Source organism: Eleutherodactylus coqui, chromosome 4 (genome assembly GCF_035609145.1).
Source record: "Eleutherodactylus coqui strain aEleCoq1 chromosome 4, aEleCoq1.hap1, whole genome shotgun sequence".
In the NCBI taxonomy this organism is placed as follows: Eukaryota; Metazoa; Chordata; class Amphibia; order Anura; family Eleutherodactylidae; genus Eleutherodactylus; species Eleutherodactylus coqui.
In genome coordinates, this window is record NC_089840.1 from 49,708,047 (window position 1) to 49,730,738 (window position 22,692).

At 50.0% G+C, this 22,692-nt stretch overlaps 1 protein-coding gene across 1 annotated transcript; it reads right to left on the reverse strand.

The window, feature by feature from the left end:
- Positions 1-1,046: 1,046 nt before the first annotated feature.
- On the reverse strand, positions 1,047-6,173 carry LOC136626468 (aquaporin-3-like). The gene is made up of 6 exons (XM_066601530.1): positions 6,069-6,173; positions 4,293-4,419; positions 3,517-3,654; positions 3,135-3,253; positions 2,064-2,281; positions 1,047-1,209 (listed from the first exon to the last, which is right to left on the reverse strand). Exons 1-6 carry the CDS (start codon positions 6,171-6,173, stop codon positions 1,047-1,049), a joined length of 870 nt encoding a protein of 289 aa, XP_066457627.1.
- Between the last annotated feature and the right edge of the window lie 16,519 nt (positions 6,174-22,692).

Below are 22,692 nucleotides of genomic sequence, written 5' to 3' on the forward strand. Positions count from 1 at the left end.
AAATCTGCACTGTCTATTTTGAAGCAGCCCTGTCCTTTTTAGAATGACGGGGGTAAAATAGTATGGTGTGATAAGCCCCGCCCCCTTACGTGTTGGCACTTTGTGACAAATAAGTGGCTTTTGGGTTGCAGTTTGGGCACTTGGTCTCTAAAAGGTTCACCATCACTGCTCTATGGTTATGCCCATGGATCTGAGGTCTGCTTTCCAAGGCACCTGACAATCAGCTGTTCACCAGGCCTGTGTGTAACAAGCTCATTTCTGCAGAAAGCTCTGTTCTCACTGCAGTGGCAATGGAGCTCTGCTTCCTGCAAAAGTGAGCTTAGTTCAGGAGAAAAAGCTGATCAGTGGGGAGGGGGTCCTGAAAAAGCACACACAGATCACCTATCCTAAGGCTAGGCCATCAACATTGTTGCGCATCACCACCTTTTACCAAGTAACATAGTATTCCAAGTCCAAAAGTAGAACTCGGCAGATGAGGATCTTTTTTACATGTACCATTTCTGGCAATTGTAGAGGGTTCTGAATATTTTGAGATCCACCAGGTAGGGAGAGGCAATGCAGACTGGAGCAGAGTAAGATATCAGTGCTTATTACAGAGTTTCTTCTGCTTACATGTACTGATTTACACAAAGACTTCAGACTGCAAGATGTCACAACAGTTTGAGTCTGTTCACCTCAGCTGTACCAAGCATCCAAGAGGAACCAAGCCAATCAAAAGAGGTTTGGTCAATGCATTTCAGGCAGCATGCCACACAAATCATGACCCCCAGGATCCCTTTTTTTGAAAAATTCCAAACTGCATGTGTGACATATGACCCATGTTGCCCCATGCAGCACACTCAAATAAGGCTCTTTATCTGCAAAGGTTTCATGTAAGCTTTATTGAGATTAAAATGATTAAGTACTTTATTATGTAGTGGATTTCACTTTTCTCAACATGAACAGGATTTCAAAATAGTAAAAGGATAAAAATATAAAACACCAGCAGAGTGAAAGTTTACAATGTGATGTGTATTAAAATTCTGAGTCAGACGACTACATCCAGCTTATGTTGCCGATGCAGCCACCACCATCTCGTATTCTGGGGGCCGACGTTCCTCTCCACCTTCTGGTAGATGTAGTGCAATGAGCATTACATAAATAAATACCCCAACAGCCCCTCCAAACATGGGACACACTACTGGTATCCACCACCAGTAGTCACCAGCCCTAGAAGATAAACAAATTAAGGTTACTAGTTGTCTGAGAAGTAAATTGGGGTTTCTAGGGAGCCTAAATACCTACATGAACCTGCAGTATTAGAACCTCCAGTTTTGACCCAGTTACGATAACTAGGTTATGTGGTATGGACTCTCTGCCCATAGTGTTATCAAGGCTGCCCCTTTGGCCCCTTTTCAGTTATGGCTGAGGCAACTTAGTATGGCAGGAAGAGGGGGGCCATTCCATGAGACCCATTGTCAGAACTGGGGTGAAAGGAGGCTCTCACACATGGATCTGCATGCAAGTGCTTATCTTACAATTAGTCATTTAGTGGGGCTTTTTGTTAAGCCTAAACCGTGGGCTGCATTCCCACGAACGTATGTCAGCTCGATTTTCATGCCGAGCTGATATACGTCGTCCTCATCTGCAGGGGGGTGGGAAGAGGATGGAAGAGCCAGGAGCAGAAACTGAGCTCCTGCCCCCTCTGCACCATTTGCAGTGGGGGCAGGGCTAATTCTTGGAACTTAGCCCCACCCCAGCTCCATTACAAATAGTGCAGAGGGGCAGAGAGGAGGCAGAGAGGGGCGGGAGCTCAGTTCCTGCTCCTGGCTCTTCCATCCCCCTTCCCCTGTAGATGAGGACGACATATCGGCTCGGCATGAAAACCGAGCCGATATATGTTCGTGGGAATGCAGCCTTTGGTGGATCTTAATCCAAACTAAAATTATAAACAGGGAAGTGGGAATAGAAAAACCCTCCCACACAAGACCAAAATGCTGGTTATGGGTATGACAATGATAGTTCCCATTAATAGCTACTGTAATGCAACTAGAAGTGGACATATTAGAATGGTGGAAAGTTACCTGAAGACTTCTGAACCCCAGCCAGCCACAGCTGTGAAGATCCGAGGTGCCAGGTCTCGAGCTGGATTAATGGGATAGCCACAGTTGAAACCCATAGAAAGACCGACTAGTAGAACTACAATTCCAACAACAATTGGCTGAAGACCTCGGGGGACTGAGTTATTGTCTCGATCAATGATGGCTAGAATGCAGATCATCAAGGTAGCAGTAGCAATGATCTAAGGCAAAACATACAGAAAGTCATAGAATACAGCCAAAACATCTTCAACTGACCAAGACAAACATCTCCATTCAGATTTTTGGTGAGTTAGTTTTACTCAATAGTTGCAGAAGTCTCATTGGTCATTTTTCTGGTTGCACTGTATACAAGGGTTATATTAAAACCAGCACCACAGATCACACAATTGACTATTGTATATAATTATCGGTTTGATAGTGTAATATTTTATAGTAGATAGTTATGAAGTGGTGATACCAGTTGTGTAAGGTTGGTTCTTTTTATTCAATATTTAAAGCCCCATGTAAGTGAATACCATAAACTGTATTCATGGCATGCATTAAACACAAGGGGTCTCAACTTCTATTTGTTGTTTTGGCTTGGGGGGGCTCCAAGTTTCAGTAATGTCAGTTACAGCTGGAGACGCCATTGGGCATTAGTGACTTGTGGGTACTATATAGGTCAGGAGTAACTCACTCATAGGAATTGGTTTTAAAGTTCCACTGCCATGTATGGTGGTCTAGTTTGCCTGCAGACAACTGAAGGAGGCGTATTGTTTGGTAGGGCCTAGCAACTCTTTGGCTAGTTAGCATTGCTAGCAATGTTATTAGTGAGGCTGTCAGCAGTACACATCTCCTTAAAATGCTTTCCAACATACTTTTCAGTTTGATGCCGACATGAGTGACTCAAAACAGATGCATTTCAGACCTTTAAGCCAGGACTACAGGCTGCAACCAGTGTCCACATCTAGCTCTAGTCTTTTGTATTTTTTTTTTTTTTTTTACTACACATGAAGTTTTAGATTTCATTTAGCCTTTTTTTCTTAGAATTTCCCAACATGAAGACAACTTTACCTGATCTACGATTCCATTAATTGCACCCAGATGTTCTGATGGATAGGAGGCAAATATCCCAGCAGTTGCCTGTGGTCCATACACCGTCCAGTTGCCACCACCGTAAACGTAAAGGGCATCTAGATTGCACCAATGGAAAACAAACCAGGAGATACAACAGATGAGTGCAGGGAGCAGCCGAATGAGGCAAAGCATTATAGGATATGGGGTCAATTTGGAGCCATCTACACGTTTTACTTTGTGGCTGCATATTACCCTGGTTGAGTCAGAAGGGAAAGCTCGTCTTCTACAATCCTTTGTTAAAACATTTTTCCAAAAATAAGCCCATTGGGATTTCCCCTCAAGAAGTCAGCTGTAACTTAATCATTGCTTGATTTCTTACCGAAATACACAAGATACACAAATCCGGCACCAAATAGAGCACCAATAAACTGTGCCAAGCAGTAGACTAGCAGCAGCCTCCAAGTGATCTTCCTGAGGATAAACATGGCCAAGGACACTGCTGGATTAAGGTGAGCGCCTGAAAAAAAAAAACAAAAAAAAAAACTGGGAATTAGAGACAAAACAGCCACTGGAACTTAGATCACCCTCACATGTAGAATGGCAGTCTTTGTTGTGCCACCAGTTATTGATCTGAAAGACTGAAGTGTTTTGCCATGAATTGCTGTGTTTGAGATGCTCTTTTGGCTGCATGGCTTCTGATAAGAGTCGAAAGCTTACATGCCGTTTTGTGGATTGGTAGTTGACTGCAGCAAGAAGACCCCCCCCATTCTGCATCTATATCAGCTCTGCGTGGAGGGTTTGGAGAGATGCAGAGATCTTTCCATCAAATATTGACGTTTTGTCCTATAACTATGTACATAATGACTCAGCAGAACAGCAAGTGCAGCTCTGGAGTATAATACAGGATATAACTGAGGATCAGTAGAGGACTAGCAAGGTCAAATGCAAGCAGCACCCAAGACTCAGGCACAAACATCTTGTCTGTGTGCGGAAGACTGTTTATTTGTGTATCCTACTCATCACCAGAAAATGCTATGTTCCCCCCACATTAAAAACATGCAATTAGAAATAGCTTAATAGACCATGATGAGCCCCAGTGTTCAGTGACAAGTTCTCATGTAGACCATCAGTAGGCTTTCATATTGAACTGCTCACCTGAGACTCCAGCGCTGACATAGGAACCAGCAGTTACTGCAAAACCAAATGCGATGTTGACACTGAGAAACTGAGCTTTGGCAAAACCACTCAACTCCATCTGAGCTACAGAACCACAGCCACATAGCTAGAGGGGAGAGAAAGACATGTCAGGTTTTGGAAGGCAATGCAAGGCAATGCATTTATTTCAACTGCACTCACAGCCATGCTGCAAAACTAGCCAGGGGCAAGCACAAAGCAGATTATACTTTTAGAGGTCGGGCACACTTACGGTTATCCGCTTGTAACAGCCATTGGCTTTATTTCAATTAAAAAAAAAAAAAGCAAGATTTGATTGTACGGGAGATCAGGGATTGCAGCAGGAATATCTGTAGACCGCTGTGGATACTGAACCTGCAGCCAGTCATTTTACACTACAGACTAACAGGTTTCACCCTTTGTAGTGAGTTCCACAGCATAAGTAGGTGTGCTGTGGACTTAGAGACTGCTGCATTTTTGAAAGATGCAGATTTATTACAGAACTTTTCTACAACATGTGAATATCTAAAAAAAAAATCTCTTCCACATGCCTTGTAGTGTAGATGCTGCAGAATATCCAGTGTGAAGATGGGGCGGATTTGGCATGCAATTTCCATATGAACCTTCTGCACTGAGATTGCACAGCCTTTACAGTAGCAGCAAGGTGGATGAGATTTTGAGTCTCAACCACATGCTATGGAAATAATCTCGACAGCGTGTAAATTGACATGTGGTGTGGTATGCGATACTGCAGCATGTCATTTCTATCACCATTTCCACTGTGGAATTCAGCTCTTCTCAATGGGGGTGAATTACTCATGGGAATACATGATAAAACCCATTTCACAATCCGCACCAAGTGGTGCAGGTCTGGAGGCAGGCTTCCCACAGCAGAATGCCCACTGCAAGTCAGCCCCCCCCCCCCCCCCCCCCTTGTAGACTAAGGGTTCAGTCGCCCAGGCTAGAATTGCTGTAACGAAAGCTGCAACTTCTACACCCAATGATGCTCATTTTGGTTCACATGCGCTATGAATTTCACACTTCAAATTTAGGGTCCAAGACTTAAAATCTCATCCATTCTAAACCTGCAGTAGGTGTCCATTTATGCTGCAGATTTCAACCTTTGGTAAGCCAAGGTTACGATTCACTGCAAGTTTCTACCATTGAGCTGAGGATTCACTGGTGGTTTTCTGCAGCATTTGGGGCTGTGTGAGGACACCGATAGGTCACACATGGCCAAGATCGATCCACAGCAAGTCTACAGCAGATTTTTCTCTACTGCAGAAAAGCCACAGCAAATCTGCCAGGTATGAACATACCCTTAAGGTGTGTTCACATGTAGCCAATTCTTCCACAGGTGTGTGTGGAAGAGGAGAGAGAGAGAGAACTCCCCGATATTAGCAAGACCACCATCGACAGCCAGGCCAGTTCTCAACTACATTCCCTAAATCTGCAGCAGTTTCACCACAGATTGCAGAGCCTCGAATTAGGGGGTGGAATCCACAGCAAATCTGCACCAAAATCCACAACAGGAACACATCTCTGGAGCAAAGTCTTCAGCAACTGAGGTCGGCATAAGGCCAGGTTCCCACACTGCAGCCCAAACCCTTCCCATCCATAGCGGCCAACAGCCACAGGAGTTTGCAGTGGAAGGGCTATATTACTAGCAAAGTGTGGCAGCCATTGACGCCCAAGTGGGCAGTGCAGGACCCCAAACTTATAGGGGTTAATTATAACATCTAACAACTCTTTACTTACAACTAATATGAGAGTTCCCACAGATTCCGCCATCGCAACGCGCAGATAGCGATTGCCAGTTTTAAACCTTTGTAGGTTAGGTAAGCGCCTGATCTCATCCGCCATGTTTCCTACCACCACCAGCTCTTGCCCATCTGATGCCCTAATCTGCTCAGCTGCCCTTTATACCCTTCTTCATCTGCTGAGAGCACGTGATCCGCCCACCTCAACCCTGCCCCCATCTAAATGCACCTGATGGGTTGCTCTGTTAACTCCTTAAATGCTAGACAGGGTAAGGTTAGGGCTCGGCGATGACATATTGCCTACAAATTGGAACATTCATGTAAGGCCGGATTCACACGCCTGTATTTGCATGTGCAATACGCAGTGAATTAGAACCTATGTTCTGTTTTTGCGCAAAGGAAAAGCCCTATGTGCGCAAAAACGTACAGTACTATGTGCAGACATGCGTGCCATTGAACTTTGTACAATGCACAAATACGTTACGCTGAGGTAAGCGTATTTGTGCATACACTCTACTGGGGCCACAAAAGGGGTCACCCTAAGTCTGTGGAGGTAACTGACATCGCATACGTGTACATACGATATCATCCATCCGCAATTTCACCATAGAAGTCAGTAGGGATGTGCAAATGTCTCCTATACTCTAGAAGATGCTTGATATGCTGCATAATTGTGCAGGAAAAGAACACATCTTGAACTCATTAGAGGAGCATTGGTGCATATTTTTTTGAATCGCACAAATTTACATACCTTGCATTCAAAAAAAGCAGCAAAATATATGCCTTGATTATTTTGCAAATATGCGGCGTTCATGTGCGTGAAAATATGCAAATATGTAACCAGCCTTAGGGCTTATTTAGGCGATCGTATATCGGCTCAATTTTCACGCCAAGCCGATATACGGTGTCCTTGTCTGCAGGGGGGGAGGATGGAAGAGCCAGGAGCAGGACCTGAGCTCCCGCCCCCTCTCCGCCCCTTGCCACTATTTGCAATAGAAGGGGGCGAGACAGGGGCAGAGCTAAGTCCCAGGGGGGCTTAGCTCCGTCCCCGCCCCTCCCATTGCAAATAGTGGCGAGGGGCGGGGAAGGAGCACAGTTCTTGCTCCTGGCTCTTCCATTCCCCCCCCCCCACTGCGGACAAGGACACCGTATATCGGCTTGCCGTGAAAACCGAGCCGATATACGGTCGTCTAAATAAGTCCTTAGGCCTTATTCACAGAAACGTTTTATCATGGCTATTTTGCCACGATAAGGCATCAGTCAAAAATCACAGCCTTTTGAAGCATTGGATTCCAATGCATTTGTTTAGATTGGCGATTTTCCGGCGCTTAAGATCGAAGTCAGGAGCTCCAACTGAGGGTCTAGGTCCGTGGTGGCGAACCTATTGCAATCGTGACGATGGGGGCACGCGCGCCAATGGCTGCGCACCCCGATAGTGATTACCAGCCAGGGTACCGCAGCTACCCGGCTGGTAATCACGTAGCGGCGCTGCTGGCTGCAATGATCCCGGTGCACACTCTGCCGTCAGTGTATGCACCCGGGATCCTCCTCCCCTGAGTCCTCTCCTTTTTAGTTCCATCGGAGATGAGAAGGGAGAAAACGTTTCAGGCACACACACTGCCATCAGTGTACACCCGGGATCAGCGGTAAGAAAAGGAGGAGCGGCACTAACTACAAGGAGGAGGTAAGTATATGGGTTGGGAGGGGGCTATTATTACTAGGGCTACTGTGGGGTTAATATTACTACTGGGGTTAATGTGATGTTAATATTACTATTGAGGCCATTGTGGGGGACGCTATTACTACTGTGGTTGTCATAGGGGTTACCTTTTACTACTGGGACCACAACAGGGGTCACCTATTACTACTGTTGCCGCAATAGGGGTTGCTATTACTACGGGAGCTAATAAAGGAGACACTATTACTACTGAGGCCACTGTGGAGGTCACTATTACTACTGGGGCCAATATAGGAGACACTATTACTACTGGGGCCACCAATATAGGGGTCACTATTACTAGACAAGGCGGATTTGCTGTGTAATTTACAATAGTTAATTTTAAATATAGTATATATCAATAGTCCATCCAGCGCTCCAGTATTACTCTCTGTCCTTTTTATATAGACAGAGGTAAAAATATTATGTTGTGATAAGCCACGCCCATAACACCTCCCTTGACCACACCCTCTGTCCCGCTTTGGGGCTCCACGAGAAATGTTTGCTTCATAAAGGGCTCCGTGGCTGAAAAAGTTTGGGAACCACTGCTCTAAACCAATAACCTAAACCAAAGGAAAATAGAGGGGAATCAGTCATAAAACAGAGATGGTATTATGAAAAGAAGAAGGGAGGGGGCATGGAAGGATTGGTATCTCATAAGGAACCCACCCACTAAGGTCAAGATACCGAAATCTATGCCCTCATCTCTTCTCCATCCCCCTCCCTTGTATAGATTTGGGGTGTGTACATAGAGGGAGATCAGAGAGGTGCTCTTTCAGGCTTGTTTTGCCTATTAACACCGACTTATTGAGGTGTAGATAGGTTAACCATAGACTTGAAGCCTGGGCTATCTTCCTCATGCGGGCACTCTGACGGGTATGACGCGTTGTCTTGTGCCTGCGTAGTTGATCTATGGTGACGGGGGCATGATACTGAACAGAGTTTTTACACACACACCGGATGCCTGGAGCGAATTAGCCTGACTACATGTGGCCTGTTACATGTATATATTGCCTGTATGCTTTTATGTATATACTGGGGGAGTAACCGGAAATTGGTGGGTGTGCCTTTGATGTATCTTTAGTAGAGATGAGCGAGCACCAAAATGCTCGGGTGCTCGTTACTCGAGACGAAATTATCGCGATGCTTCAGGGTTCGTTTCGAGTAACGAACCCCATTAAAGTCAATGGGCGACCTGAGCATTTTTGTATTTCGCCGATGCTCGCTAAGGTTTTCATGTGTGAAAATCTGGGCAATTCAAGAAAGTGATGGGAACGACACAGCAACGGATAGGGCAGGCGAGGGGCTACATGTTGGGCTGCATCTCAAGTTCACAGGTCCCACTATTAAGCCACAATACCGGCAAGAGTGCCCCCCCCCCCCCAACAACTTTTACTTCTGAAAAGCCCTCATTAGCATGGCATACCTTAGCTAAGCACCACACTACCTCCAACAAAGCACAATCACTGCCTGCATGACACTCCGCTGCCACTTCTCCTGTGTTACATGCTGCCCAACCCCCCCCCCCCGCACGACAGTGTCCACAGCGTACACCAAATTGTCCCTGCCCAGCCTTCAGCTGCCCTCATGCCACGCCACCCTCATGTCTATTTATAAGTGCGTCTGCCAGAGGAAAAGCAGGCACACACTGCAGAGGGTTGGCATGCCTAGGCAACGACCCCCCCATAAAAGGGGTGGGCCGATAGTCCACAATGCTGTACAGAAGCAATGAGAAATCCAATCCTGTGCCACCTCCATCTGGAGCTGCACACGTGCGCATAGCAATGGGGAACCTATGTGCCACACACTATTCATTCTGTCAAGGTGTCTTCATGCCCCAGTCAGACCGCGTTTTTTTATAAATAGTCACAGCCAGGTCCAACTCCGCAATGGGAATTCCGTGTGCACCCACAGCATGGGTGGCTCCCTGGAACCCACCGGCGGTACATAAAAATATCCCATTGCATTGCCCATCACAGCTGAGGTAATGTCGTGCTTAATACAGGTGGGCTTCGGCCCACACTGCATGCCCCAGTCTGACTGGGGTTCTTTACAAGTGGACAGATGTAGTAACAACTCCCTGTGGACCCACAGCATGGGTGGGTGCCAGGAAGCCACCGGCGGTACATAAATAAATCCCATTGCATTGCCCATCACAGCTGAGGTAATGTCGTGCTTAATACAGGTGGGCTTCGGCCCACACTGCATGCCCCAGTCTGACTGGGGTTCTTTACAAGTGGACAGATGTAGGTTAAACTCCGTGTGCACCTACAGCATGGGTGGCTCCCTGGAACCCACCGGTGGTACATAAATAAATCCCATTGCATTGCCCATCACAGCTGAGGTAATGTCGTGGTTAATGCAGGTGGGCTTCGGCCCACACTGCATGCCCCAGTCAGACTGGGGTTCTTTACAAGTGGACAGATGTAGGTTAAACTCTGTGTGCACCTACAGCATGGGTGGCTCACTGGAACCCACCGGTGGTACATAAATAAATCCCATTGCATTGCCCATCACAGCTGAGGTAATGTCGTGGTTAATGCAGGTGGGCTTCGGCCCACACTGCATGCCCCAGTCTGACTGGGGTTCTTTACAAGTGGACAGATGTAGTAACAACTCCCTGTGGACCCACAGCATGGGTGGGTGCCAGGAAGCCACCGGCGGTACATAAATAAATCCCATTGCATTGCCCATCACAGCTGAGGTAATGTCGTGCTTAATACAGGTGGGCTTCGGCCCACACTGCATGCCCCAGTCTGACTGGGGTTCTTTACAAGTGGACAGATGTAGGTTAAACTCCGTGTGCACCTACAGCATGGGTGGCTCCCTGGAACCCACCGATGGTACATAAATAAATCCCATTGCATTGCCCATCACAGCTGAGGTAATGTCGTGGTTAATGCAGGTGGGCTTCGGCCCACACTGCATGCCCCAGTCAGACTGGGGTTCTTTACAAGTGGACAGATGTAGGTTAAACTCCGTGTGCACCTACAGCATGGGTGGCTCCCTGGAACCCACCGGTGGTACATAAATAAATCCCATTGCATTGCCCATCACAGCTGAGGTAATGTCGTGGTTAATGCAGGTGGGCTTCGGCCCACACTGCATGCCCCAGTCAGACTGGGGTTCTTTACAAGTGGACAGATGTAGTAACAACTCCCTGTGGACCCACAGCATGGGTGGGTGCCAGGAAGCCACCGGCGGTACATAAATAAATCCCATTGCATTGCCCATCACAGCTGAGGTAATGTCGTGCTTAATACAGGTGGGCTTCGGCCCACACTGCATGCCCCAGTCTGACTGGGGTTCTTTACAAGTGGACAGATGTAGGTTAAACTCCGTGTGCACCTACAGCATGGGTGGCTCCCTGGAACCCACCGGTGGTACATACATAAATCCCATTGCATTGCCCATCACAGCTGAGGTAATGTCGTGCTTAATACAGGTGGGCTTCGGCCCACACTGCATGCCCCAGTCTGACTGGGGTTCTTTACAAGTGGACAGATGTAGGTTAAACTCTGTGTGCACCTACAGCATGGGTGGCTCCCTGGAACCCACCGGTGGTACATAAATAAATCCCATTGCATTGCCCATCACAGCTGAGGTAATGTCGTGGTTAATGCAGGTGGGCTTCGGCCCACACTGCATGCCCCAGTCAGACTGGGGTTCTTTACAAGTGGACAGATGTAGTAACAACTCCCTGTGGACCCACAGCATGGGTGGGTGCCAGGAAGCCACCGGCGGTACATAAATAAATCCCATTGCAGTGCCCCACTCAGCAGAGCTAACGTCAGATACAATGCAGGTGGGCTTCGGCCCACACTGCATGCCCCAGTCAGACTGGTAATATGTACCTTAACAGTAACCTCGTTGGTGGTAATGTGGTGGTGACTGCGGACCTAGTAGCGCGGTTTAATGTAGTTGGTTTTCGGAATCTGGCCAGGATTAAAGGGGTGGTCTCGCGAAACCAAGTGGGGTTATACACTTCTGTATGGCCATATTAATGCACTTTGTAATGTACATTGTGCATTAAATATGAGCCATACAGAAGTTATTCCACTTACCTGCTCCGTTGCTAGCGTCCTCGTCTCCATGGTTCCGTCTAAATTCGCTGGCAGCTTGCTTTTTTAGACGCGCTTGCGCAGTCCGGTCTTCTCCATTCAGCACGAGCCGCTTCAGTGTGCTCCCCGCTACAGCTCTTCTGCGCATGCGCAGACGAGCTGTCACTGCTCGGGAGCGCGCTGAAGCGGCCATTCTGCACCATCCTCTGTTAGAGGAAGGTGCAGAAACTGGAGCTGCCCAGCGGAGAAGACCAGCCCAGCCCAGCCCAGCCCAGCCCAGCCCAGCCCAGCAGCCCCGAGAAGCCTCCCAGGTAAGTGATGGGTCGGGGGGGGCTGCCGCTGCGCCGGGGGAGCTAGCGCTAGGCCGGGGGGGCTGTCGCTAGGCCGGGGGGGCTGCCGCTGCGCCGGGGGAGCTAGCGCTAGGCCGGGGGGGCTGTCGCTGCGATGGGGGGGGCTGTCGCTAGGCCGGGGGGGCTGTCGCTGCGCCGGGGGGGCTGTCGCTAGGCCGGGGGGGCTGTCGCTAGGCCGGGGGGGCTGTCGCTGCGCCGGGGGAGCTAGCGCTAGGCCGGGGGGGCTGTCGCTAGGCCGGGGGGGCTGTCGCTAGGCCGGGGGAGCTAGCGCTAGGCCGGGGGGGCTGTCGCTGCGCCGGGGGAGCTAGCGCTAGGCCGGGGGGCTGTCGCTGCGATGGGGGGGGCTGTCGCTAGGCCGGGGGGGCTGTCGCTAGGCCGGGGGAGCTAGCGCTAGGCCGGGGGGGCTGTCGCTGCGCCGGGGGAGCTAGCGCTAGGCCGGGGGGGCTGTCGCTGCGCCGGGGGAGCTAGCGCTAGGCCGGGGGGGCTGTCGCTAGGCCGGGGGGGCTGCCGCTGCGCCGGGGGAGCTAGCGCTAGGCCGGGGGGGCTGTCGCTGCGATGGGGGGGGCTGTCGCTAGGCCGGGGGGGCTGTCGCTGCGCCGGGGGGGCTGTCGCTAGGCCGGGGGGGCTGTCGCTAGGCCGGGGGGGCTGTCGCTGCGCCGGGGGAGCTAGCGCTAGGCCGGGGGGGCTGTCGCTAGGCCGGGGGGGCTGTCGCTAGGCCGGGGGAGCTAGCGCTAGGCCGGGGGGGCTGTCGCTGCGCCGGGGGAGCTAGCGCTAGGCCGGGGGGGCTGTCGCTGCGATGGGGGGGGCTGTCGCTAGGCCGGGGGGGCTGTCGCTAGGCCGGGGGAGCTAGCGCTAGGCCGGGGGGGCTGTCGCTGCGCCGGGGGAGCTAGCGCTAGGCCGGGGGGGGCTGTCGCTGCGATGGGGGGGGGCTGTCGCTGCGCCGGGGGAGCTAGCGCTGGGGAGCCGGGGGCTAGCGCCGGTTACCTGCTGTCTGGTCGGCGGCTGCGGGGCGTCTGGTCGGCGGCTGCGATGCGTCCGGTTGCCATGGAGACACAGCTGGCGGCGTCTCGGGAGCGCGCACGTCGGGCTGCAGCGAGCGACTGGGAAAGAGCCGGCGGCCATCTTGAGGAAACTTTTATAACTTGCTGAAACGCTGGAACGGTAAGTACGAACCAGCTAGAAATGTCATTTACAGGGGGGCTTAGTAATGTGTGTTTAATGGGGGGGACTGGGCAAAAAAAAAAATTAACTGCTTCCTCGAGACATCTCCTTTAAGTGTGCCGTGGCGGGGGATGGTGGTGGTGCTCTCTTGTTGTGTCGTTAAAGGTGAAATTCTTGGACTGCCACCAGACGGACCAATGCAAAGGCATTTGCCAAGAATGTTTTCATTGTTGGAGGAGGAGGGGGATGTTTTGGAGGCACTATGTGTCCTCTCCACGTGTCCGTGGTTATATGCACCTTAACAGTAACAGCGTTGGTGGGAAATGGCCTCGCTGCCATCATGTCTTTGTGAAGCCTCTGTTTCCACACCCCAGTGACATACCATTAGCAGCGGTATAGGCAGAGCCCAGAATTATTAACATTTCACCGGTAGCATTAGGGACAGGCCCCACTAACATATCACTAGCAGCAGTATAGGGGGAGCGCAGTCTTAGTTCCATTTCAGTAATAGTAGCACTCAAGACAAGCCCCAGTAACATTCCCATTGCAGCAGTTTAGGGAGATAACAGTCTCTTTCACATTTCAGTAGCTGCAGTATAGACAAGGCCCCAGTTACATTTATGTAGCTAAAGTGTAGGCCAACCCCACACACCTTTCTGTACCATGAGTGCAGGCGAAGAACATAGAAATTACTATGATTACACTGTAGGTGAGGGCCCCAAAAAATTGGTGTACCAACAGTACTAATGTACCTGAGAAAAAATTGGCCATGCCCAACCAAGATGGCAGGTGAAACCCATTAATCGCTTTGGTTAATGTGGCTTAAGTGGTAACTAGGCCTGGAGGCAGCCCAGTTTAACGAAAAATTGGTTCAAGTTAAAGTTTCAACGCTTTTAAGAGCATTGAAACGTATAAAAATTGTTTAGAAAAATTATATGAGTGAGCCTTGTGGCCCTAAGAAAAATTGCCCGTTCGGCGTGATTACGTGAGGTTTCAGGAGGAGGAGCAGGAGGAGGAGGAGGAATATTATACACAGATTGATGAAGCAGAAATGTCCCCGTTTTGGATGGTGATAGAGAACGATGCTTCCATCCGCGGGTGCAGCCTACGTATTGCTTAGGTATCGCTGCTGTCCGCTGGTGGAGAAGAGAAGTCTGGGGAAATCCACGCTTTGTTCATCTTGATGAGTGTAAGCCTGTCGGCACTGTCGGTTGACAGGCGTGTACGCTTATCTGTGATGATTCCCCCAGCCGCACTAAACACCCTCTCTGACAAGATGCTGGCCGCAGGACAAGCAAGCACCTCCAGGGCATACAGCGCGAGTTCAGGCCACGTGTCCAGCTTCGACACCCAGTAGTTGTAGGTGGCAGAGGCGTCACGGAGGACGGTCGTGCGATCGGCTACGTTCTCCCTCACCATCCTTTTACAGTGCTCCCGCCGACTCAGCCTTGACTGGGGAGCGGTGACACAGTCTTGGTGGGGAGCCATAAAGCTGTCCAGGGCCTTAAAGAGTGTTGCACTGCCTGTGCTGTACATGCTGCTCGATCTCCGCACCTCCTATGCTACCTGGCCCTCGGAACTGCGCCTTCTGCCACTAGCGCTGTCGGATGGGAATTTTACCATCAGCTTGTCCGCCAGGGTCCTGTGGTATAGCAACACTCTCGAACCCCTTTCCTCTTCGGGAATGAGAGTGGAAAGGTTCTCCTTATACCGTGGGTCGAGCAGTCTGTACACCCAGTAATCCGTAGTGGCCAGAATGCGTGCAACGCGAGGGTCACGAGAAAGGCATCCTAACATGAAGTCAGCCATGTGTGCCAGGGTACCTGTACGCAATACATGGCTGTCTTCACTAGGAAGATCACTTTCAGGATCCTCCTCCTCCTCCTCCTCCTCCTCAGGCCATACACGCTGAAAGGATGACAGGCAAGCAGCATGGGTACCGTCAGCAGTGGGCCAAGCTGTCTCTTCCCCCTCCTCCTCATCCTCCTCATGCTCCTCCTCCTCAACGCGCTGAGATATAGACAGGAGGGTGCTCTGACTATCCAGCGACATACTGTCTTCCCCTGCCTCCGTTTCCGAGCGCAAAGCATCTGCCTTTATGCTTTGCAGGGAACTTCTCAAGAGGCATAGCAGAGGAATGGTGACGCTAATGATTGCAGCATCGCCGCTCACCACCTGGGTAGACTCCTCAAACTTTCCAAGGACCTGGCAGATGTCTGCCAACCAGGCCCACTCTTCTGAAAATAATTGAGGAGGCTGACTCCCACTGCGCCGCCCATGTTGGAGTTGGTATTCCACTATAGCTCTACGCTGCTTATAGAGCCTGGCCAACATGTGGAGCGTAGAGTTCCACCGTGTGGGCACGTCGCACAGCAGTCGTGCACTGGCAGATTAAACCGATGTTGCAGGGTGCGCAGGGTGGCAGTGTCCGTGTGGGACTTGCGGAAATGTGCGCAGAGCCGGCGCACCTTTCCGAGCAGGTCTGACAAGCGTGGGTAGCTTTTCAGAAAGCGCTGAACCACCAAATTAAAGACGTGGGGCAGGCATGGCACGTGCGTGAGGCTGCCGAGCTGCAGAGCCGCCACCAGGTTACGGCCGTTGTCACACACAACCATGCCCGGTTGGAGGCTCAGCGGCGCAAGCCAATGGTCGGTCTGCTCTGTTAGACCCCGCAGCAGTTCGTGGGCCGTGTGCCTCTTATCTCCTAAGCTGAGTAGTTTCAGCACGGCCTGCTGACGCTTGCCCACCGCTGTGCTGCCACGCCGCGCGACACCGACTGCTGGCGACGTCCTGCTGCTGCTGACACATCTAGATTGTGAGACAGAGGTTGCAGAGGAGGAGGAGGAGGAGGAGGAGGGTGCTTTAGTGGAGGAAGCATACACCGCCGAAGATACCACCACCGAGCTGGGGCCCGCAATTCTGGGGGTGGGTAGGACGTGAGCGGTCCCAGGCTCTGACTCTGTCCCAGCCTCACTAAATGCACCCAATGTGCCGTCAGGGAGATGTAGTGGCCCTGCCCGCCTGTGCTTGTCCACGTGTCCGTTGTTAAGTGGACCTTGGCAGTAACCACGTTGGTGAGGGCGCGTACAATGTTGCGGGAGACGTGGTCGTGCAGGGCTGGGACGGCACATCGGGAAAAGTAGTGGCGACTGGGAACTGAGTAGCGCGGGGCCGCTGCCGCCATCATACTTTTGAAGGACTCCGTTTCCACAACCCTATACGGCAGCATCTCAAGGCTGATAAATTTGGCTATGTGGACGGTTAACGCTTGAGCGTGCGGGTGCGTGGCGGCGTACTTGCGCTTGCGCTCAAACACTTGCGCTAGCGACGGCTGGACGGTGCGGTGCGAGACATTGGTGGATGGGGCCGAGGACAGCGGAGGTGAGGGTGTGGGTGCAGGCCAGGAGATGGTAGTGCCTGTGTCCTCAGAGGGGGGTTGGATCTCAGTGGCAGGTTGGGGCACAGGGAGAGAGGCAGCGGTGCAAACCGGAGGCGGTGAACGGCCTTCGTCCCACCTTGTGGGGTGCTTGGCCATCATATGTCTGCGCATGCTGGTGGTGGTGAGGCTGTTGGTGGTGGCTCCCCGGCTGATCTTGGCGCGACAAAGGTTGCACACCACTGTTCGTCGGTCGTCAGGCGTCTCTGTGAAAAACCTCGGCCTCTGCAGGGTGGCATGGCGCGAGGGTGCGCTTTGGGAAACAGTTGGTGGATTATTCGGTCTGGCCCTGCCTCTACCCCTGGCCACCGCACTGCCTCTTGCAACCTGCCCTGCTGCTGCCCTTGCCTCCCCCTCTGAAGACCTGTCCTGAGTAGGCCTTGCAAACCAGGTGGGGTCAGTCACCTCTTCGTCCTGCTGCTCTTCCTCCGAATCCTCTGTGCGCTCCTCCCTCGGACTTACTGCCCTTACTACTACCTGACCGATAGACAACTGTGTCTCATCGTCATCGTCCTCCTCACCCACTGAAAGGTCTTGAGACAGTTGCCGGAAGTCCCCAGCCTCATCCCCCGGACCCCGGGAAGTTTCCAATGGTTGGGCATCAGTGACGATAAACTCCTCTGGTGGGAGAGGAACCACTGCTGCCCAATCTGAGCAGGGGCCCGAGAACAGTTCCTGGGAGTCTTCCCGCTCCTGAGCATGTGTCATTGTAGTGGAGTGAGGAGGCTGGGAGGAAGGAGCAGCAGCAGCCAGAGGATTCGGATTTGCAGCACTGGACGGCGCAGAACTGTGGGTGGACGATAGGTTGCTCGAAGCACTTTCTGCCATCCACGACAGGACCTGCTCACACTGCTCATTTTCTAATAAAGGTCTCCCGCGTGGACCCATTAATTGTGCGATGAATGTGGGGACGCCAGAAACGTGCCTCTCTCCTAATCGCGCAGCAGTCGGCTGCGATACACCTGGATCAGGAGTTCGGCCTGTGCCCACACCCTGACTTGGACCTCCGCGTCCTCGGCCGCATCCACGTCCTCTAGGCCTACCCCTACCCCTCAGCATGCTGTATTACCAGTGATTTGATTTCCCAGCCAGGAAATAAATTGGCGCAAGCCTGCAGGCCAAATAGAATTTTTGCCCTTTTTTTTTAAAGGAAAGGCCCACTGCGTATATTCAATCAATAATACATGTGTTGTGGCCCTGCAGTGTGTCACAGAACTGCAGTGTTGCACAGTTATTAACTACAGCAGAGCGGTGATTTCCCAGCCAGGAAATAAATTGGCGCAAGGCTGCTGTTAAACTTAGCTGGCTGCGTATGATTTTTGTTACGTTCTCCACCCAGCACACACGTACCCAGAACGCTGAGGACTGTCAGAGGCAGGCCAAATAGAATTTTTGCCCTTTTTTTTTAATGGAAAGGCCCACTGCGTATATTCAATCAATAATACATGTAACATAGTAACATAGTAACATAGTATGTAAGGCCGAATGAAGACATTGTCCATCTAGTCCAGCCTGTCTATCCTACTGTGTTGATCCAGAGGAAGGCAAAAAACCCCAAGGCCAGAAGCCAATTAGCCCTTTTGGGGGAAAAATTCCTTCCCGACTCCCTAATGGCAATCAGACTGTTCCCTGGATCAACCCCTAATAGTTCCTACCTGCCTGTATACCAGGATTGACACTTAACCTAATATTTATATCCTGTAATATACTTCTTCTCCAGAAAGACATCAAGTCCCCTTTTAAACTCCTCTATCGATTTTGCCATCACCACTTCCTCCGGTAGAGAGTTCCACAGTCTAACTGCTCTTACAGTAAAGAACCCCTTTCTGTGTTGGTGATGAAACCTACTTTCCTCTAATCGTAGCGGATGTCCTCTTGTTACCTTTGTGGTCCTGGGTGTAAACAGATCACGGGAGAGATCCATGTGTTGTCCCCTCATGTACTTATACATGGTTATTTGGTCGCCTCTTAACCTTCTTTTTTCTAGAGTAAATAGTCCCAATTTGGATAGCCTCTCTGGGTATTCCAGTCCCGTCATTCCATGTATTAGTTTAGTTGCCCTTCTTTGAACCCCTTCAAGCACTGTGACATCTTTCCTGAGCACCGGTGTCCAGAATTGTACGCAGTATTCCATGTGAGGCCTGACAAGTGCCTTATATAGTGGAAGGATAATGTTCTCGTCCTTCGCCCCTATACCTCTTTTAATGCACCCCAAGACTTTATTTGCCTTTGCAGCAGCTGACTGGCATTGGTTACTCCAGTTTAGTCTATTATCCACTAATACCCCTAGATCCTTTTCCATATCACTTTTCCCTAGTGGTACCCCATTAAGTGAATATTTGTGACATCCGTTCCTCCTGCTCATGTGCATAGTCTTACATTTTTCAACATTGAACTTCATTTGCCATTTTTCTGCCCAAGCCCCGATCTTATCCAGGTCAGTTTGTAGCCGCACATTGTCTTCCGTTGCATTAATTATATTGTATAATTTTGTGTCATCTGCAAATATTGATATTTTGCTGTGCAGCCCCTCTATCAGGTCATTAATAAATATGTTGAACAGAGTGGGGCCTAATACTGAACCCTGTGGCACCCCGCTAGCGACTGTGGTCCAATCAGAGTACGAACCATTTATTACCACCCTCTGCTTTCTTTCATTGAGCCAATTTTTTACCCACTTACACACGTTTTCGCCCAGTCCGAGCTGCCTCATTTTGTATATTAGCCTATTATGTGGCACGGTGTCAAAGGCTTTAGAGAAGTCCAGATATACGAGATCAATAGATTCTCCCTGGTCCAGCTTAGAGCTTACTTCATCGTAGAAACTGATCAGATTTGTCTGACATGAGCGACCCTTCATGAATCCATGCTGGTGAGGAGTTATTCCCTTAATCTCCTTGAGGTACTCATCGATGGCGTCTCTCAGAATCCCCTCGAAAATTTTTCCCGTTACTGAAGTGAGACTTACTGGCCTGTAGTTACCAGGCTCACTTTTGCTCCCTTTTTTGTAAATTGGAACCACGTTGGCAATGCGCCAGTCCAATGGTACTACTCCGGTCTTGATAGTGTTGTGGCCCTGCAGTGTGTCACAGAACTGCAGTGTTGCACAGTTATTAACTACAGCAGAGCGGTGATTTCCCAGCCAGGAAATAAATTGGCGCAAGCCTGCTGTTAAACTTAGCTGGCTGCGTATGATTTTTGTTACGTTCTCCACCCAGCACACACGTACCCAGAACGCTGAGGACTGTCAGAGGCAGGCCAAATAGAATTTTTGCCCTTTTTTTTTTTAAAGGAAAGGCCCACTGCCTATATTCAATCAATAAAATATGTCTTCTGGCCCTGCCTACACAATTTTGTCCCTGGAGTATTACTGCAGGGCGCAATGCTCTGCACGGCCGATTTGGGGAAAAAAAAAAAATGTGCACCACTGCAAAAGGCAGCCTCCACAGTACTGCACACGGTTAGATGTGGCCCTAAGAAGGACCGTTGGGGTTCTTGAATCCTACACTAACTCCTAACGCTCTCCCTACAGCAGCTCCAACACGATACCACTGTCCCTGATCTCTGTCACAACCCATCTGAGGCGAGCCGCGGGAGGGGCCGACTTTTATACTCGGGTGACACCTGATCTCCCCAGCCACTCACAGCAGGGGGTTGGTATAGGGCTGGAACATCACAGGGGGGAGTTGTAATGCCTTCCGTCTTTCAATTGGCCAGAAAAGCGCGCTAACGTCTCAGAGATGAAAGTGAAAGTAACCCGAACATCGCGTGGTACTCGTTACGAGTAACGAGCATCCCGAACACCCTAATATTCGCCCGAGCATCAAGCTCAGACGAGTACGTTCGCTCATCTATAATCTTTAGCTATTTAAACCGTGCTTGTATTTGATGTGTTAACCTTGACAAAAGTCCTATTGGGGACCGAAACGGTGCCTACTTTTCATTATGGGAGAATAAAACTCTGCTGCTTTCTACATTCATTGATGCTGCCACGTTTTCTATTCTACGATATTGTATTACGGAAGGAGTCCGGATTAGTGTGGCTGTAGCATCCACAAAAGGTCCCACCACACGTGTGGTGTACTATATGTGCTGCTGGGAAATCTGTATCATCACACAAGGGCTGTCACAGTGGGGGGAGAGAATAGCGTGTGGCATCACAGTGCCACGTGTGGATCCGTGGCTGCTGAGAGAGAGTGAGGGAGAGTACAATTACCTCTCAATACTACTATCGGCAGTAGAAGCTGTTTCTTATGCCCCAACCATTTCCCCATTCTTTCCCTTTTTCTGGATGTCTTTTAAAGCTGACTGTAATAGCTGAGGATCCACAGTGCCCAGGTCAGAAGCTTGGGGAAGGAGTTTCCTCACAGTGCCATGCTGAAACCACACCACCACTTTCCCCCTTTCGTCTCTCTGGGCCCAGACAACCATGACAACTTTAAGCCATAAGTCATCTCTACACCCTCTCCTCATCCTGCTATTGCACCAGTGCCCTTCCCAGTAAACCCCATGGTAAAAGTGCTCCCACAGTGCAATCATTGCCCCATAGTGCCCTCAAGAAGTAAACCACCTGCATGTGTACCCCTCCAAACTCCGTGCTCCTTTTTGCATCCCCTTTGTGTCCTGTTTCCCCCAAAAGTAATAAACCTCCTCCCCACCGTCTTGCAGCTTAAAGCTGACAGCCCCTAAGACTTCCTTCCATGAGTTGCAGCATGTGTCAATATGCATATGGTATATCCTCCCCCACTGTTCACACACGTGTTGCCCTTTTTGTCCATAGGCTTTTCTATGCCAGAAATAGCCAATGCCACAGTTGCATTTGTTTTTGATTACCATAGTCTTCAAGAAAAAAAAAAGTGTATAGCCACTGAAAAGTTGTATGTAACCCAAAATGGTACCAAACAGAACCTACACTTCGCTCCAAAGAAATAAGCCTTCACACAACCCCTTAAAGAGTAAAATGTTAGTGGTCAGAAGATGGTGACAAAGTAACTTGAACTTTTTTTTTTTTTTAATAGAAAAAAATAATTTTTTTAGAATCATACCAACCCACAAAACACATAATTTTGACTACACCATAAAAACGAGGAGTCTGCTATGGTGTCTGAAGGTGGCTAGGGCTACACAGCCTTTGGCCACAACACTGGCTTGCTGTTTAGTAACATGATCCCACACTGTCATTGAATGACCAGGAGGAAGAATGAAACATACATTGAAAAGACCCTGCCTGCAGTGAAGCATGGTGGTGGATTGGTGATGTTCTGGGGCTGTTTTGCTTCCTCTGCATTAAAAACCCGCAGCATGTGGAGGGTAAAATGGATTCAATGCCGTGTCAGGACATCCTAGGAGATATGTCTTCTGTAAGAAAGACAAATCTTGGGCAGTATAGGCATTTCCAACAGTCCACCAAGGCTTGGTTACAGAAGTAGTCCTGGTAGATTAATAAGTGGCCAACACAAGCATCTGACTTGAACCCAATAGAACATCCTCAGGGGGATGTGAAGGTGGTTGCAGCTTGTAAGCCCAAGAATATTTGTGCGCTGGAGGTTGACCATGAGGAATGTACTAAGATTCCTCAGGAATGCTTTCCGACACTTAAGTCTGGCTATGCATCACGTTACAGCAGATACTCTACGTACTAAAGGTCCTTGTTATGAAGGGGTTAACTAAGAGTATAATCATTAAATTTGGTATTTTGTATTAAAACTGGCAAACCGTGGAAAATTTGTAAGCTTTGCGAATAAGATGAGTTTTCAATAGCTTGAATGTTTTGATTGCAACTAAACCAAGTTTGTCAGAAACAAGTTCTGTCTTCCTAGGTCTTCCATGTACAGCTGCAGATGGTTATTGGCTTTAGTGGAGTCAGGCCGGCTTCACATGGCGGTCATAAACATGAG